This window comes from Vidua chalybeata, chromosome 30 (assembly GCF_026979565.1).
Source record: "Vidua chalybeata isolate OUT-0048 chromosome 30, bVidCha1 merged haplotype, whole genome shotgun sequence".
NCBI lineage: Eukaryota > Metazoa > Chordata > Aves > Passeriformes > Viduidae > Vidua > Vidua chalybeata.
The window spans coordinates 2763180-2781025 of record NC_071559.1 but is presented as its reverse complement, the minus strand read 5'-3'; the positions used below and the strand labels follow the sequence as shown (position 1 = coordinate 2781025).

General features: G+C 57.3%; 1 protein-coding gene across 1 annotated transcript; it reads left to right on the top strand.

Annotated features, from left to right (window-relative positions):
- The first annotated feature begins 13079 nt into the window (after positions 1-13079).
- AQP2 (aquaporin 2) lies at positions 13080-17551 on the top strand. The gene is made up of 4 exons (XM_053967371.1): positions 13080-13445; positions 15438-15602; positions 16338-16418; positions 17336-17551. Exons 1-4 carry the CDS (start codon positions 13080-13082, stop codon positions 17549-17551), a joined length of 828 nt encoding a protein of 275 aa, XP_053823346.1.
- The last annotated feature ends 295 nt before the right edge of the window (positions 17552-17846 follow it).

Here is a 17846-nt window from a genome sequence, read left to right as displayed (position 1 = left end):
GATGGGGGCAATGCGTGGATGGGCTTAGGGATGGAGAGGATACAGGGCTGGGGTGATGAGGAGGATGCAGGGATGGGATGAGGAGGATGCAGAGTTGGGGAGGATGGGATGGGATGGGATGGGATGGGATGGGATGGGATGGGATGGGATGGGATGGGATGGGATGGACAGACATGGCACCCAGGAGGGTGAAGGGTTAGGGTCAGGAATGGGGAGGGTGCACGGATGGGGATGATGTGGGGATTCAGGGAAAGGGATAACCCAGGGTTAGGGAGGGCGTGGGGATCCAGGAACAGGGATGATCCGGGCATGGGGAGGATGCAGGGAGAGGGCCCCACTCCAGGCCTGGGAAGCAGCTGCCCCAGAGCTGCTGAACCTCAGGACTGGGATTTGCAAAGGGAGGGAGACTCTGAGGAGCCTTTGCTGCAGCCTCAGAGCCAACCCTGCAGCTCCCAAATATCCTGGGGGTGCTGGGGGGGGCTGGAGGCTCCAGTGGGACAAGAGGGGACGGCCTGAGCCAGGCTCGGGCAGAGAGCAGGAGGGAGGAATCCCACACTGGACGCTCCTGTGTCCCACCCTTGTCCCCTCGGGCCGCTGCAGGCCCAGGGGGGCACAGGGAGAGTCTGGAGGTGCCCTGGGCAGCTCCACCCCCCAGCAGATTATTGATCAGTGTTATTGATCCAGGCCCATGGGCAGGGGGGAAATGGGGGTCCAGGGGAAGGGGCATTGAGGGAATCAGGGTTTTCACTGCTGTGACAGAGCCTGGGGGGGGGGAATACAACCTCAGGGCACAGGGAGGTGGGGACATCTGCTCTTGTGCCAGCGGCAGCGGGACAGGGGGGAAAATTGTCCCTTTTGAAGGGTGAAGTGGTTCCCGCGGGCCCAGGACAGAGGAAGGCACAGTGGAAACACAGCCCAGGCTCCACCCGGACCCCAGGAGAGGGGCTGGAGAGGAACGGGAGCTGTCAGCAGAGCAACTCTCCAGAATAAGACAATTTGAGCTGGGACCCTCCATCCCCCCTCCCGTCCCTCCCCAGCCCCTTCCAGTCACTCCTGAGTTTGCCAGGTCGATAGCAGAGGTACAAACAATAAATCAGCTGTTCTGAGCACTCTGCCGGCAGAAACAACAAAGCCGTGCCGAACTCCAGGCTCCCCAGGCCCGGCGCAGAGAAGGTGAGGAATCTTGGCAGGGAAAGGGGGTGGGAAAACCATCCCCGTTCCTGGATTCTGCGGAGGAGCCGGGAAAGGAAGGGTTAAAAGGAAAGCACGAGCTGGAAGGGCAGGAATGCAGCCAAGCAAAGCAGCCTTGGCATCCACGCGGACCCAGCCCGAGCCATTCAGTTGGAAAGGGGCGATTCCGCAGGACCTGTCAGGATTATTCCGAATCAATTAAGGGCCACTCAACCACCGGCTCCTCAAGGGCTTCATTCTCCTGGGGCTGGGCAGGGGCTGAGAAAGCTGGGCAGGTCCCAAGGGAGGGAGAGAAACTGAGCCCAGCGCGGTTCCGGGATGCGGGGGTGAGGATGGACAAACAACCAAGAACAAGGATGGACAAACAACCACGGACAAACAACAGCACAAGGACGGCTGAAGAACCTCCAACACGCTCAGGTGGTGATCCCCTCCAAGCAGGGGCCTGGCCAAGGGGTCAAGGGCTTGGGAACAGGAGCTCCCGGGGTGATCTGTGACACCAATCCCGCAGGAAGCCCCAGGGCTCCACTGCCCAGCCAAGCCAGATTGCTTGGAGCCTTAACTCCGGATCCACACGCTCCATCCCAGGCTAAAAAGGCTCAAATTTGGTCTGGGAGAGGAAAAACTCCCTGCAAAGCAACAACCCCAGCAGCTCCTCTGGGGAGGAAGGAAGAGACTCCAGCCCCTGCCCTGCTCTGTTCAGGGAACATCCTCAGTGGGGAAGGGACCCCCAGGATCATCCAGTCCACCCCTAGCCCTGCACAAACACCCCAAAATCCCACCCTGGCAGCCTCGGGGCCTGTGACCAGTCCCTGGGGAGCCTGTTCAGCACCCCGGGACCCTCTGGGGGAAGAGCCTTGCCCTGATCTCCAGCCTGATCCCCCCTGGCCCAGCTCCAGGCCGTGTCCAAGGTCCATCCCCAGCCAGGGGAGCTCGGTGTCCCCTCCTGGCCCAGCCTGGCACCAAATCCAGCACCAGCAGGCACCACCCCCGTGGGGCTCTGAGGGGCCACCAGGTCCTTCCTGAGCCAGGAAAACCATCTGGGAGAGCCCCCAGGGCTCTGCTCGGTCCTCCGGAAGACGAGGGTGACTCTGCCCAGCCCGCAGCGATGGAGAGCAGATCCCTCGGGCTTGCAGGGACCATCCCTCCCCCAAAACGCTGTCCCAAGCCTTGATCCTTGTTCTCCTGCTTGAGCTGGCAGCTCCCAAATGTGCCAGAGTCCCCCAAGGTGTCAATTGTCTCCAGGGCCCAGTCCCACGGGGAGCAGATCCCAGATCCAGGTGTCTGGCACACCCATCCCGCTCTGGCCGTTCCCCTCCTCACTCTTCCCTTTAACACTCAGACTGAGAAATAATGGTAATAAAAAATCTCTGTCCAGGCCACACCCAGCCAAATCCACCAGGGATTCTGCAGGATTAAAACAACTTTGCTGAACACTCAATCACTTCAAAACCAAAGGAAAGGGAACCTGATGGGATAATTAAGGGATTTGCTGCACCAACATCCACAGTGGCACACCCAGAAGCCCTCGGTAAATACTCTCTCCCCCATCCCAAGAGGGAAAAAAAAAAATCCCTGTCAGTGAAAGCTGTGCTGTGGACTTCAAAATAAAACATTAAAAATTGAGGAATTTACCCCAGGCCACTGAATTATCCATGGATTATTAATGGTAAATCCCTGGTCCCTGGGTGGGGGATTAACATGCAGGCTGGGAACATCAGGGAATGCACGGAGAGGGGTTTGGAGAATAAAAGAAACGAAAACCTCCTTGTCCTTGAGGGGCAGAGCCCTGCCAACACCCCAGGGAACTTCCCAGGGCTGTCAGCCTTGGAGCTTCATCTGCATGAGAGATGGAAACTTGGACAGGACAAGGGAGAATGGTTTAAACTAAACCAGGAAAGATTTGGATGGGATGTGAGGAAGGAATTCCTCCCTGTGAGGGTGGGGAGGCCCTGGGATGGATTTCCCAGAGCAGCTGGGGCTGCCCCTGGATCCCTGGCAGTGCCCAAGGCCAGGCTGGAGGAGCTTGGAGCAGCCTGGGACACTGGGAGGTGTCCCTGCCCTGGGACTGGATGCTCCCTTAAGGTCCCTTCCCCCACAACCATTCCATGATCCCCAGCTCCCATCTCCCTTCCCAGCCAGCTCCTGCCTCTTGACTCCCACCCAGCCCCCTCCAGCTGAAATGTCCCCTCCTTCCTCCCCAGGATGTTCCTGAAGGATGGGACAACAGCCCCTAAAGCCATGGGAGAAGGAGCTGGCTGAGCCTGGACCCTTTGGGATGGGAACCTCCTGGGTTTCTGCACTCAGGCCTGGAGAGCTCCTGCTGGTGCCCGAGCTGGCCCCAGACCCCGCTTCCAGCACCCCCTTTATGCCTCCAGTTTTCCATTGCCTGGAGGGAAATCCCACAGACTGAGCCGTCCCCTGTCCCTGGGCTCCCAGCTGCCAGGGAACATTAATTATAACCCTGAGCAGGCCGCTGTGATTAACGAGGGCTCGGCCTGCCGTGGTGGGCAGCACCTGCGAGGAAGCTCCTGCTTTATCCCTGCCTCGGCACCAAGGCAATGGCAGGACTGGGCTGTTTGGAGAAATTTGGGCCTGGTTCGTTTCTTCGACCACCCCCAGAGCTGTGGTGTGAGGTTTCCAGGGTGGTCCCACGGGGGATGGTGCGGACACGAGAGAGCACAGGTCCGTGATCCCAGGTCAGAGGAGCAGCTCCGCGCGCTCCCGGGGCCCGAGCAAACGCTGAAATCCAGCCCGGCTCTGCCCAGGATTAAACCGTGCGGCTCTCAGGCCTTGGCAGCCTTCCCTGCCCGCTGCCAGCAGAGCCTGTCCTGCCCCCGGGTGCAGCTGGGCTGCTGGAGGGCAGGAATTGCTCAAGAGCTCCGAGTCCTGCCTGGGAGGGGGAGCAGAACAGGTTTGGGGACACTGCCGGTGACACCTCCGCGCCGCCGAGCCGCCCCTGCTGTGCTGCTGTGCAGGGACTGGATGTGACACGGCCCAGGGATGGCCACGCGAGGGGCTGGCGTTCTTCCTGCCGCCGTGGTGGTGACAGGGCTGCATCCTGCCCCGCACAGGAGATGGAGGAAGGACCTGGGCGATCCCTGTCCCTTTCCAGCTCAGGACATTCCAGGTTCTGTGGTTCCAGAGCCCAGATTTCCAGCAATTGCCTCAAGATCCAGGTTTGCTGGTGTTCTCCTGGAAGGATCCTCTGTCTTTGCCCTGGAAACCCAAATTTAGAAGTAAGGGCATTTCCCATCTGGCCTAAGGATGTCCCAGGAATGGAACTGTAGAATCAGGGAGTCCTGGAATGGTTTGGGTTGGAAGGGACCAGGACAGGGGCACCTCCCACTGTCCCAGGCTGCTCCCAGCCCCAGTGTCCAGCCTGGCCTTGGGCACTGCCAGGGATCCAGGGGCAGCCCCAGCTGCTCTGGGAAATCCACCCAAGGGCCTCCCCACCCTCACAGGGAGGAATTCCTTCCCAGTATCTGAACTCCTCCTCTCCAGGTTCTTGCAGCAGTTTGTAAACCAAGCCTGACGCCTCCCTGACCTTCACCCTGGGACACAAAGACCTCGCTTTCCTCCTTTGTGTGGCTCCAGACATCCCAAAAGCCACTTCCTTCTTCTCCTTCTTCTCTTTCCTCCCTAAACCCCACCTTTCCCGTGAGATCCCTGCACTCACATCTCTGCCTGGGAAGCACCTCAGCCCCTAAATGGGGGCAGATTTCTCTCCCTCGTTCCACCACGAGGGAACGGCTCCATCCTCCTGGGATGGACGTGGGGCTGCCCCCAGTTCTCCCTGCCCCACGTTGGGACCTTTACCCCCAAAACCTCCAGGCAGAGTTCTTTTAGTCTTAGTTTGTGCTCTTTGGGTGGATTTTCCCAGGTTTTGGGGTACAGCAAAGCTCCTCCACCCCCAGCGAGACCCAGCCCCTCTTGGATTCCAGAGCAGCAGATTCACGAGCTCCACTGGAGCAGCAAAATGAACCTCTGAGCTCCCTGGGCAGCTCCGTCCCCACCCAGGAGAGGATTTCAGAGCTTTCCTCACGCTGGACTGACTGGCATGGCCTCGAGGAGCTGCCAGGGCTCCCCGAGGCTCAGCACAGCTCAGGGAGCCAAAGCAAATCACAGTGACAGCGGGGCCAAATCCCATCAGCACAGGCATGGGCACGGGAGGAAACCAGAGCCACAGCCCAGATTTAAAAACAAAATACTCCAAAAGTCTCTGTACCATGGCAGGAGGGCAAATCCCAACCCAGGCCTCACCACGCCCAAACCCCACTGAAATCCAGTCACCACAAACAAAAGTATCCCACCCTGAACCTTCACCCTCCCTCTCTCCTCCACAGTGAGGAGGAGGCAGAGGCTTTGCAGAACCCACGCTGGGGTTCTCTCATTTCAGCCTCGGCACTGGGGAGGACCAGGAAGCAGAAGGAGGGACATGGAGGATGGAAGGTGAAAGAAGTGATGAAAAGAGATGGAAGGAGGGAAGATAAGTGGCCCTTCCTCTGAAAATTGAAAAGCAAGACTTGGATCTCCTGCCTGCACCTGCTGTGTAAAAACAAAAGTTTTGGGAGCAGTTTTGGAGCCTGTCCCAGCCCCTTTCCAGCTGTTGATCACACGGAGACCTCTGCAGAATCCAGGCTGGTGGGAAGGGCTGCAGCCAGCCCTGACGGCTGTGGAGGCCTTTCCATGGGGGTGTCCAGCTTGTGGAGCTGTTCTGCCCTTTCGCCTGCTTCTCCCACTGTCCCAGACTCAATCTCCATGGGAAGAACTTCCTGAAGCAATGTCGGGATCATGAGAAGCGTGAGGGTTTCGTTTGCTGTGTCTGGAGGTTGCCAGAGCTGCTCCCAGAGGCAGCTTGGTGGGATGGAAGTCTGGGAATTCATCACAAGCTCCCAGCCTTGTTCCCGATGCTGTCCCAGAGCCCAGGAATGGCTTCCAATCCCTTCCAGGAGGGACAGCTCCAGGCAGGGGGCAGCTGCTGGGGGACAGAAACTGTCCCTGTCCTCCTGACTCTGGGCACAGCGACCTCCCTGGATCCCATCCTGGGTGGGATCGACCTTCAGCGATCAACCGGTCCTGCACAAACCCCATTGGACTGGGAACCCAGCACTGGGAATGCTGGGGCTGCCAGATCCCAGCTCGGTGCCCAGTGCCCAGCTCAGTGCCCAGATCCCAGCTCAGTGCCCAGATCCCAGCTCAGTGCCCAGATCCCAGCTCCACATCCAGATCCCAGCTCCTCATCCAGATCCCAGCTCAGTGCCCAGATCCCAGCTCGGTGCCCAGTGCCCAGCTCAGTGCCCAGATCCCAGCTCAGTGCCCAGATCCCAGCTCGGTGCCCAGATCCCAGCTCCACATCCAGATCCCAGCTCCACATCCAGATCCCAGCTCAGTGCCCAGATCCCAGCCCAGTGCCCAGATCCCAGCTCAGTGCCCAGATCCCAGCTCAGTGCCCAGATCCCAGCCCAGTGCCCAGATCCCAGCTCAGTGCCCAGATCCCAGCTCAGTGCCCAGATCCCAGCTCGGTGCCCAGATCCCAGCTCCACATCCAGATCCCAGCTCCACATCCAGATCCCAGCTCAGTGCCCAGATCCCAGCCCAGTGCCCAGATCCCAGCTCAGTGCCCAGATCCCAGCTCAGTGCCCAGATCCCAGCCCAGTGCCCAGATCCCAGCTCAGTGCCCAGATCCCAGCCCAGTGCCCAGATCCCAGCTCAGTGCCCAGTGCCCAGCTCAGTGCCCAGATCCCAGCTCGGTGCCCAGATCCCAACTCCACACCCAGCTCCCAGTTCCACACTCCCCCAAAGCAGAGGCAGGAGCAGCTTCTTGCTCAGGAATTTATTTGAAAATATTCCATGTAGAGGCCGGGAGGTATTTGGTGCAGTCCAGCCTTTCCTCTGGCTTCCTCTGGTTGCTGCATCTCAGCCTGAAAATTGTCCTTGTTTTTTTCGCCTGTTCCCTGCCCTGCTTCTGCTGTGTGTGGCCCACAAGGGCCATGGACTGACCTTGGGCTCAGGTGAGAGAACCCAAAATCCTTTTTCTTCCTGCCTCAATCCCAGCTGGTTTTTAGAGGGATTTTTGGAAATAACCCTCCTCTTTCCCTGCCCATCCCTGCACCTCCTCACCTGCACCTCTCCCCAGGAAAGGCACTAGCACAGGGATAATGTGCAGGGGACAGGACAGGAGGGGACAGGGAATGAGAGCGAGAACCTTGGATCCCCGGGGCTGGAGGGGACAGGGAAAAGGGGCTGCAGGTCTCAGGGGATACAGGACATCCATCATTCCTAGAGCCACCACCAGGACCAATTCCCAGCAGTGTCTAACGCTGGTTTTCATTTTCTTTTCTAACTCTGGGATCACGTGGAGCTGGCATTTCCAGAGCTCATTCCCTTCCAGCCCACGGCCCCGGATTACTGAGATTTACATAGAATGAGGAAAGCTGGGCTCAGCCTGGCACTGCCCCGTGTCACTGCTCGGTGTCACCGCACCATGTCACAGCCACTCCCCAGTCCCACCCGCAGCACTGGGGCTCTCTGAGGTGTTTGGTTGTGCAAACAAAGCCCGGTGCAGCCGAGCTGAGCTCTCCTGCCCGGCTCTGCCACCAGGGTCGTGTCCCACCCTCCCTGCTCCTCACCGATGTCACATTCCTGCCCGGGCAGGTGGCAGAGAGCCTCCAGCACCCAGCAGGGCCCCGGGGGCTCCATCACTTGGGAATCTGCTGCTTTCTGGATGTCCTGGAGCCTGGCTGCAGTTGTTTCATGGATTGGAGAGAAAAGCATTCATTATTCTCCTATAAATGTTTATATGCCCTGGCCTGAACTTCAGCACCCAAACGTGGCAAGAATGTTCTCCTCTCTGCCATCCCTTAGGTGGGATTGAAGGGAGGTCCCAGCTTCCATCTCTGATGTCATGGGATGTTGGGAATGGCCAAATCCCAGAGAAGCTGTGGCTGTCTTATCCCTGGAAGTGTTCAAAGCCAAGTTGAACGGGGTTTGGATCAACCGGGGATAGCGGGAAGTGTCCCTGCCATGGGACAGGGTGGCTTTAAAGTCCTTTCCAACCCAAACTGTTCCATGATTCCTGCTGGGCCAAAAAGGCTCCGTGGTCTCCACAGCCACGGGAATGTCCTGATCCCAGCAGGATCCACAGCCTGGCTCAGGCAGCACCAGTCTTGCTGTCTGCCTGCACTAAAGCCCAGGCAAACATTCAGGACTGAACTTGCAAGTCCTTGAGATGGGATAAAGAAACCAAGCAAAGCCTCTCAGGCGGGTTCTGCTCCTGGCCCGCGCCCAAGGTCCCTTTGGGAGGCATTGGAGGGAATCGGGGCTGCAGTAATCCATGTGCCTCCCTAAGGAACAACAAACACAGCCAGAGCCAACAGAAGCTCTGTGCAAAAAGGGATTTAGGACTCGGCCTGCAAGGCAGAGAAGGTGGGGATTTTTTCCCTACTTTGCTCCCCTGGCTGAACGTCCTTTGGCAGTGGGAGAAAATCCCTTCTCCTGATGGTCACCAAAAGGGACCTTAAACCCCCCCCTCACTGCCACAGCTCCCTGCTGGAGAGGGGCTCGGGACAAGGGATGGAGGGACGGGACACAGGGAATGGCTTCTCGCTGCCAGAGGGCAGGGATGGATGGGAGATGGGGGTGGAATTCTCCCTGTGAGGGTGGGGACGCCCTGGAATGGATTTCCCAAAGCAGCTGGGGCTGCCCCATCCCTGGCAGTGCCCAAGGCCAGGCTGGACAGGGCTTGGAGCAGCCTGGGACAGTGGGAGCTGTCCCTGCCATGGCAGGGGGTTGGAGTTCAATGGTTTTTAATACCCTTTCCAACCCAAACCAGTCTGAAATCAGGCAACAGGAGCCAAATCCTGGAAAATCCCAGCACAGAGTCCCTCCCACAGTGAGGAACCTATGTTTGGTCCTGTCCCTGCTGAGGGACCCCCACTCACAGCCCCTCCTGTCTGGGGATCCTACCACGATCAGGACATCCAGAAGATCCCTGGAGCCAAACTGCTGCTGCCAGGCCGAGGGGTTTCTGCCCCTGCTGGTCCCAGACAGGTGAGTCCATTCCTTCATTCCCATCTGCTTCCCAAGCCCACGCTGCCATTCCCCACGCTCTGCTGGGGAGCAGGATGGGACCAAATGCTCAGGCACATCCGTTTTCCCAGGCCGCCAACAGAGGACCTCAACCAAGAACAGCATTTGTCACAATACAAGAATTTAATTTTTTTCTTTTAAGGGCTGCTCTTGGAGAACTCTCTGAGACAGGATTTCAGTTTTACCCATTCCAGTTTTACCCATTCCAGTTTTATCCATTCCAGTTTTACACATCTCAGTTTTCCCCTTCCTTTGTGGGACAGAAATCTTGCATTTCAAGGAACAGCAGAACCAAAGCCATTCAAGTTTGTACAGAATTTTCTCCTAAGCCTTATTCCAGTGGTGGATTCTCCAGTGTCCAGTGAAAAGGGCGTTTGCTGCCATGGGAAGCAGCAGTTCAGGTTGTCCCATAGGCTGTTTTAGAGGAGGGGGAGTTGCCTGCAGGTGCTCCCTGCTCCCAGGAAAGAGCAAAAAACGGGATTTCCAGCAGGGTCTGGGTAGCGCACGGGACTCCTGTGACAGGTCGGATCCAAGCAGGAAAACTGCGCTTTGTTTATGCAATAAGTGTTTTTGTGGCTCCGAGGTATTTCAGATGGAATGGAGATACCTCAGGATGTTTATACTTTCCTGGAAGCCAGGGGAGCAGAGATATCAGGGCCATCTAAAGCACTGGAGGAGCTCCTGGTTGTGCAAGAACCATTCCCTGCCTTGCAAAACGTTCTTCAAAACATGGCACCTTCAAAACATTCTTTGAAACGCGGCACCGGGACCTTTCCTGCTGCACCAGCACAGGGCTCAAACACGGGGCTCCAGACAAGGGCTCCAAACACGGGGCTCAAACACGGACACCACCAGGGGGTTCCAGACATCAGCACGGGGCACCAACCCAGGATTCCAAACACGGACACCAACAGGGGGTTCCAGACATCAGCACGGGGCACCAACCCAGGTTCCAAACACGGACACCACCAGGGGGTTCCAGACATCAGCACGGGGCACCAACCCAGGATTCCAAACACGGACACCACCAGGGGGTTCCAGACATGGGGCTCCAAACACGAGACATCAGCGTGGGGCTCCAACACAGGGCACCAGCACGAGGCACCAGCACAGGGCTCCCACATGAGGCACCCGCACGGGCTCCAACTTTCTGCAGATGCCAACCCGCTCCTCGAGATCATTAAATTTGCACTTGGTTCCAGGGAGGGCTGATAACGCCGTCACACTCCAGGGGCTGAGGTTAACAGGTAAAATAATGCACTTCCCAAACTCCTTGGATTCCCTGCAGGGCTGGAATGCTCCTGGCTGTTCCCAAAGCAGCAGCACACTTGGGGTGAGGTGGAAAGCCACATTTCCATCATCTCCAGCAGCTCCAGGACCCCGTCCTAGACACAAGAACAGATTCAACAGCCCATTCCCGGCCCTTCAGCTTGTGGGATCTCCCATTTTTCTGGGGCACTGCCAGGAAACCTTGGCTCTGCCACTGACTCAGTGCCTGGAGCCAGCAGGGTCTGGTTTTGTGCTGTGGATGGATTCCTCTGTAAAACCAGTGGAATTACAGTGCTGGGATTCTCTGGGGAAAGCTGGGAGGGGCTGTTCTTGCTGGAAAACATCATCTCCCAGCAAATGCCATGGACACCACGAGAGCCGGTCTCAAAATGCAGCTCTGACCCTTTCCCACAGTCCAGCACCACAGGAACCCCCCAGCCATGGCCCAGACTGCTCCAAGCTCGAAACAAACATCTCCAGTTTCAGCACCAGCATCTCCAAGCTCAGTACAGATGAGCTGCAATGAGTTTTGCATCTCCAGACAAAAGTCAGGACCATAGGGTTGGACTTCTAAGTGCTCCGAACTAATCCTGCTGACTTCTCCTTCCTTTTAATTAGTCCTGAGCACTGAGACATCCCCACGCTCCTCACAGGTAACCACTAATCAGGCAGGGTATGAGCTCCAGTAATTACCCAGATTTGCTCTCCATCCTCCCTGCAGTAATTGCAGCTCTGAGTAACTCCTGCCCTGAGTAAGGCTGAGCCCTGTGCCAGGCATGTGGAGCACGAGCCTGGCCGGGACCATGATCCTGGTGCTCAGCAGCACCCAAATCCCTTTAGCCTCCAAACCTGTTTCACGAGACTGACTCCACTGATGGAAAAGCTCTGGCTGGAGAGATGCTGGGGTGGGACACAGTCCAAGGGGAGGATTTTCAGAGGAAAATGTTTTACTGGACCACAGTCCCACCTTGTTCAGACTCAGCCATGGGCTGGACTTGTTTTTCCCACAGTCCCTCACTTGTTAAGAGTGATGTTCCCAAAAACCTTGTTTTAGAGGAAAGAAAAGGGAGAGGGAGAGGGAGAGGGAGAGGGAGAGGGAGAGGGAGAGGGAGAGGGAGAGGGAGAAGGGAAAAGGGGAAGGAGGAAAGGGGAAAAGAAGGGGGAAGGGAAAAAAGAAGGGAGAAGGAGAAAGAAAAGGGGAAGGGGAAAGTGGAGGAGGAAGGAAGGGAGACGAGAAGGGAGAAGGGGGAAGACGAGAAGAACAGTTCCATTGGAAGGGACCTATGTCCATCCTCTGCTCCACCTGGGAGCTCCTGGGCTACCCCATCATTCCATGATATAATCCCACCAATCTGGAACATTTGCCATCAGTCCCATGGCACTTGCACAGCTCCTCTGGAAGTGAAAAACACTCAGTTTATTGTAGAGCAAGAGCCTTTGTTAGAGCCCAGACATGGACACTTGGCCTGGTGCTCTGTATCCCTCTGGGATAAAATGGTCCTTCCAGCTACAGCTGGAGGAGTGATCCCACCTCAGAGTCGGCTCTGGAGAGGAAAAACCAGCTCCTCAATTTCCAGTAAAGCCACCAACCCCAAAGACAAGGCAAGAAAAAGATTTTGCAGATACCCCTCAGGAATGGGAAATGGAGAAAAGGGAAAAGAAACTTTCTGGGCAAGGAGCAGATGGGAAGAACCAAATCCCAGAGAAGAAATTCTCACTCTGGGATTGACACCAAGAACTAAAAGGACTTTTCTGAAGAGCTGAGTTGGCCAAAATGGACATAATTAGGGCACATTTGGTGCTCCAGCCCTGGGATCAGATTTTCACATGGGAATTTCTGACAGTCTTTGCTTTGGCATTGATTCCCAATTTTCTGGGTAGGAAATCTGTGTCCAGGCTGCAAAATTCTGGTGCTCTGAGGAGCTGAGCTGTAGTGAATCACTTTTGTGCCTCCCCCACACTCACTTTTCATGGAATCATGGAACACCCTCGGTTGGAAGGACACCCTCAAGGATCACTGAATCCAACTCCTGGCCCTGCACAGGACACCCCCAGGAATCCCTCCACGTTCCTGGATTTCTCTGGTTGTTAAATCACAGCCCACGGCCTGATTTTCAACACAAGCTGACCTCGGCTCCAGCTCCACAGATCCCCCATTGCTTCCTGCCCTTTCCACGTTCCCAGCTGCAAGAGCAGCTCTGGGGACAGATCCCAGGTAAGGAAGCCCAGGAGAAAGGGAGCAGTCCTTGCCAGCACTGCTGGGGGCTGATCTCCGACCTCCCCGGGGCGCGAGCGCTGCATTCCCCGGCTCTAAGAGAAGGGGCAGGATCTGATGTTCCCTCAGCTGGAACACAGGAGGAAAAAAAGCATCAGATTTCCCGGGACCGTGATCCCGTCCCCTTCAGCAGCCGATCCTGCGGCCCCCCCCCGCCTCCAGGTATATAAACGTTGTCCCAGGTGACCCTCGGGGACACAGCAGGAGGTGGGCACTGAGGACGCTGCGGGCAGGATCGTTCCTGGCAGCCCCCATGATGTGGGAACTGCGCTCCATCGCCTTCACCAGGGCCGTCCTCGCGGAATTCCTGGCCACTTTGGTCTTCGTCCTCTTCGGCCTGGGCTCTGCCCTGCGCTGGCCCTCGGCGCCGGCCCCGAGCACCCTGCAGGTCGCGCTGGCCTTCGGCTTGGCCATCGGGACGCTGGTGCAGGCCCTGGGCCACGTCAGCGGCGCCCACATCAACCCCGCCGTGACGCTGGGCTGCCTGCTGGGCTCGCAGCTCTCCCTGCTCCGCGCCCTCTTCTACGTGGCGGCGCAGCTGCTGGGCGGCGTGGTGGGCGCTGCCATCCTGCACCAGATCACGCCGGCCGGCGCCCGCCAGGGCCTGGCCCTCAACAAGGTCAGCCTGGGGGACACCGGGCGGGGTCTCTGGGGACCTGAGGGGTGGGAGGAAGGAGCTTGCGGCCAGCCCCAAAAACCCCCTCAGCTGCCCCGAAGCCTCCAGCTGGGGATCCCAGAATTCCCGGAGTTCCCAAAAATTCCTGGAATCCCCTAAAATTCCCACTGGGAATTTTCCTCAGAGAACCGGGAGAGGCCCGAAATCGGGGGAATTCCGTGGGAATTTCACCCCAAATCCACCCAAAGATCCCTAAAAACCCCCTCAGCTCCCCAAAGCCTCCTGCCAGGGATCCCAGAATTCCCAAAATTCCCCAAAATTCCCAGAGTTCCAGGTGAGGAAGCCTCTGAATGCCACAGCCCAGCACCTGCTGGACCCTGCTGCTCCAGCAGTCCTACCAGGAGCAGGGATGAAGGCAGGACTCGTCTTCCTCCTCTAGTTTTAGGGCTAAAATCTCCTGAGGTCCGTCAACTATTTCCCATGGAGCCACTTCTTCCAGCTGGGAAATTTTTGCTCTTTTCATATTGGTGCCAAAAACATCCCCTGTTCTGGGGGCTAAAGCCAGAGGAAGGATCCAGCTGGCCACAGACCCGTCCCTTGGAGTCACAACCATCTCATTTTTCCTTGGGACTGTACTCGGGGGACTTGGATTCTGGGGGCCCCAGGGGCTGAAGGAAGGACACATCCAGAATAGCAGCTCTGCATTCCTCTTGTGCCAGGCTCATCCAATTTCCCCTCTGGTGTGGGTACAGGCCGCCTTTTCCTGGCTCTGCTTTGGCCAAGCCACAGCTCCCAGGTTGCTGAAGTGGTGGGGAGTGGAGAGATTTGGGTCTAAACCCCAGATTTTCATTAGATTCAGCTTGTTGCCTCCCACGGTGGCAGGGTGGTCGCACCAGACCCAGCTGGTTCCTCCCAAAACCCAACCCATGGATTCCCCAAAGCTTCACAGGCTGGTTTCAGACAGGGGGAAAAAACAAAGCCAGGGAAGCTCAGGGAGCCATGGGGGATTCTCCAGTGGTATCCTGGCCTCCAACACCCCCTTCCCCACAGGAAGGAACTGACAGCCAGGGATTCACTGTCCCATCCCAGGGGGGCACAGGCACCTGCCAGGATCAGCATCACCCAACCCCAAGGGAGCGAGGGAGGAGCAGGGAGCTGGGCTGGGAAGCAGCACATGGAAATCACCTTTCCCGCAGCAGGGAGGCACTGCCAGGGCTCAGCCGCGCTGCCAGAGTGATTAAGAGGGTTAAAAAGAGGGATTGTGGTTTAATCTGAATGAAGTGATTGAGGCTGGTAATGACTGAGGGTAATAAAAGCGGGAGGTTTAAGCGAGACTCGGACTGCTCAGCTTTGTTGGCTTACAGCTTAAACCACCTAAAGGTGGGAACTGGGGATTTTGAGAAGGCTTTTATCCCCGGTGAGCTTTCATCGTGTGGCTGCCTGCACAGATCACCCCTGTAAAAAGGGAGGGGAATACTGGGGAGGAGAATGAGGAAGATCTGACTCCGGAGCTCGGGCAGGAGGGCAGTGAGGACCTTCCTGGGATCGCCGAGCGATGGGATTAGATTTGGGGGACACAGGGAAAGAAGGGACTGAGTTGGAGGAGAGGGGGTGCCACCAGGATCAGCTCCAGATCAGACCTGGCAAATTCTCTGAGTCAAAAAAGTGTGGAAAGGGAATTGTTTTCTTTTTTCATGCTAAAATATTTCTTTTCGATGTCTTCAAAAAGCAACTTGTAAACTTTTCCAAAAGGCATTTTGAGTAGGAGGAAAAGGAAAAAAATGGAAAAATACTAAAAAATTGCCAATAAAATTTCCTGAGAGGTCAATCAAGCATTTCCCATTGAGCCACTTCTTCTACCTGGGAAGTTTTTTCTTATTGGTGCCAAAAATCTCCCCTGTCTCCTTTGGCTCCCCCTGATTTTGGAGTCCTCCTCCATATTTCCCATCCACTCACAGAACTCGGCCTTGGAACATGTTTTTCCTCCTGTTCCAGCTGAACAATGAGACCACGACAGGGCAGGCGGTGACGGTGGAGCTGTTCCTCACCTTCCAGCTGGTCCTGTGCATCTTCGCTTCCACGGACGAGCGGCGTGAGGACAACCTGGGCTCCCCCGCCCTCTCCATTGGCCTCTCTGTGGCCGTGGGGCACCTCCTCGGGGTGAGTGGATGGGCCAAAACTTGGCACTTTTGGGGTTCTTCTTTTGTTTATGCCCCAAGTTGGTTTGGCTGCATCTCCGGGCTTGACAGGGAATACGTAACCCGTGGTTTTCCAGCAGAGAGAGGGAAAAATCCCACCGAAGCCATGGGGGAGTCATGGCCTGAGCTCAGCCTTTATTCGGCATGAAAAACTCAATTTTCTGGACCCTGCCTCTCCTTGAGTCCCACTGGGAGTTCCAGGGATCTGTGGGATCTCTCCCGGAGCAAACGTGTTGGCCGCTGGGGCTCTCAAGTGCAGGATGAGCCTGGGAAGAGTTTGGGATGGATGCTCGGGGGAATCCTGCCTGGGTGGCGGCCCAAAGCAGCCCCCGCTCCCGGTGCACGCAGGAAAGCGCTGTTGGTCCCACCACACCTCCCGTCCTCAGCGCTCCACGAGCCCCGCTGTCCACGGGACGCTTCCTCTCCTGTCCTCAGAGGCACGAGAGGGAATTTCCTGCAGGACTGGGAGCTCATCCCCGCAGGTCCTGGGGCTGCAGCACAGCAAGCCCGGGACACAGGAGCTCAGACACCTGGTAGTGCTGACTCGGGTGGTGGCAGCTCCTGGGATCCCTTTGCCTGGAACAGCAATGCTGAAGGGTGAAGCAGCAGCTCAGCTGTCACCCTCATGACACCCCAACATTTTTAAAAATGAGCTAAAAGGGCGTAATGCTGACAGCAGCCGTGGTGTTCCCGGCAGATCCGCTACACCGGCTGCTCCATGAATCCCGCCAGGTCCTTCGCCCCCGCTGTCGTCGTTGGAGACTTCAGCGACCACTGGGTGAGAACTCGGCTCTGGGGGTCGCGTTGGGTGAGGCCCCCAAACTGCCAATATTCCTCGAAACTCACCAAGCCAGACAAATTCCGGGCATTTCCATGCCAGCTCCCAGCTGGAGGAGAGATGGGGAGATTAGGAGGAAGAGGTGGGGCTGCTGGGTGCTTAATTGGCTCTTCCAAACTGGGAGCATTGCAACAGGATCAGGGTGTGAGGTCTGTCGACATGACTGAGCACAGGGAACAAAAGCAATGGAGAGTGGAGCTGTTGCCAGTCCTGGGGAACTTGCCTGGTTCCTGGATCTGGGTACACCTTTGGGAACACTCCCTGGCTCCCCAGGGAATGTCCATGGCTCTGAGCCTGCCGGAGCTCCAGGAGCATTTTGGCAATGCTCTCAGGCACAGGGTGGGATTGGTGGTGGTTGTCCTGAGCAGGGACGGAAGCTGGATTTTGAGGATCCTTGTGGGTCCTTTCCAGCTCGGGAGATTCCATGATTTTATTGTTTTCATCTACAAAGAGCCTGGCTGGAGGCAGAGCTGTGGTGGTTCCTGGTGTGTTCCAAGGTGTCTGGCCCAGGCCAGTGCCTCCACCTCCTCCTCCTCCTCCTGCTCCTCCTCCCACAGCAATCCATGAGTGGGTAGGAAAATGCTCCTCCAGATGATGCCACATCACTCAGCACGTTCACAATGGGCCTGTCATTAATGCACTCTGAGCAGAGGAGGAATGTGGAAGAGGATGGTTGGGAATATCCCGGCACTGGAGGGGAGCTCAGATCCCCAGCGATGGCCAAGGCAGAGCTGACTTCGTGTTTTGTTCCCAGGAAGGAACCCAAGCCCCTGGAATGCCCCTCAGAGATCCCAGTTCTTCCCCACCCTCCAAAGCCAGGCTGGGTTTTGCTCACCCCACTTTTCTCTCCTCTCCAGGTGTTCTGGGTGGGCCCCCTGATTGGGGCTGCAGCAGCTTCCATCCTCTACAACTACGTCCTGTTCCCGCAGGCCAAAACCCTCTCGGAGCGCTTGGCCGTCCTCAAGGGCTGCGAGCCCGAGCAGGACTGGGCCGAGCGCGAGGTCCGGCGGCGCCAGTCCGTGGAGCTCCACTCCCCCCAGACCCTGCCCAGGGGCATGGCTGAGAAGGTGTAGCCAAACCTCTCCCCGGGCCGAGAGAGGAGCTGGAAACCTCTGGCATGGCTTCAGTGCTCGTCCAGAGGAGCATCTCACCTCTCCCCTCTCTCCCTTCGTTTCTCCTGGGGCACTGAAGTTGACTCCTCTCCCGGGGAGATGCTGTGCTGGTCCCAGCCACCTCCTGTCCCCAGCTCTCCCCACGCCGCGGGGGGTTTCTGATCTGGGGGACAGCCAGTAAATCCCAACCCCGCAGGAACAAGGGAGCTCCCCAGGATGCCCTCTTCCACGTCCCCCTCGCAGGACACGGAGCTCG

Coding starts and splice junctions, on each gene's coding strand:
- AQP2 (XM_053967371.1), top strand. CDS start 13,080: ATGATGTGGGAACTGCGCTCCATCGCCTTCACCAGGGCCGTCCTCGCG. Junction 13,446..15,437: donor AGGGCCTGGCCCTCAACAAG/GTCAGCCTGGGG, acceptor CTCCTGTTCCAG/CTGAACAATGAGACCACGAC. Junction 16,419..17,335: donor GAGACTTCAGCGACCACTGG/GTGAGAACTCGG, acceptor TCTCCTCTCCAG/GTGTTCTGGGTGGGCCCCCT.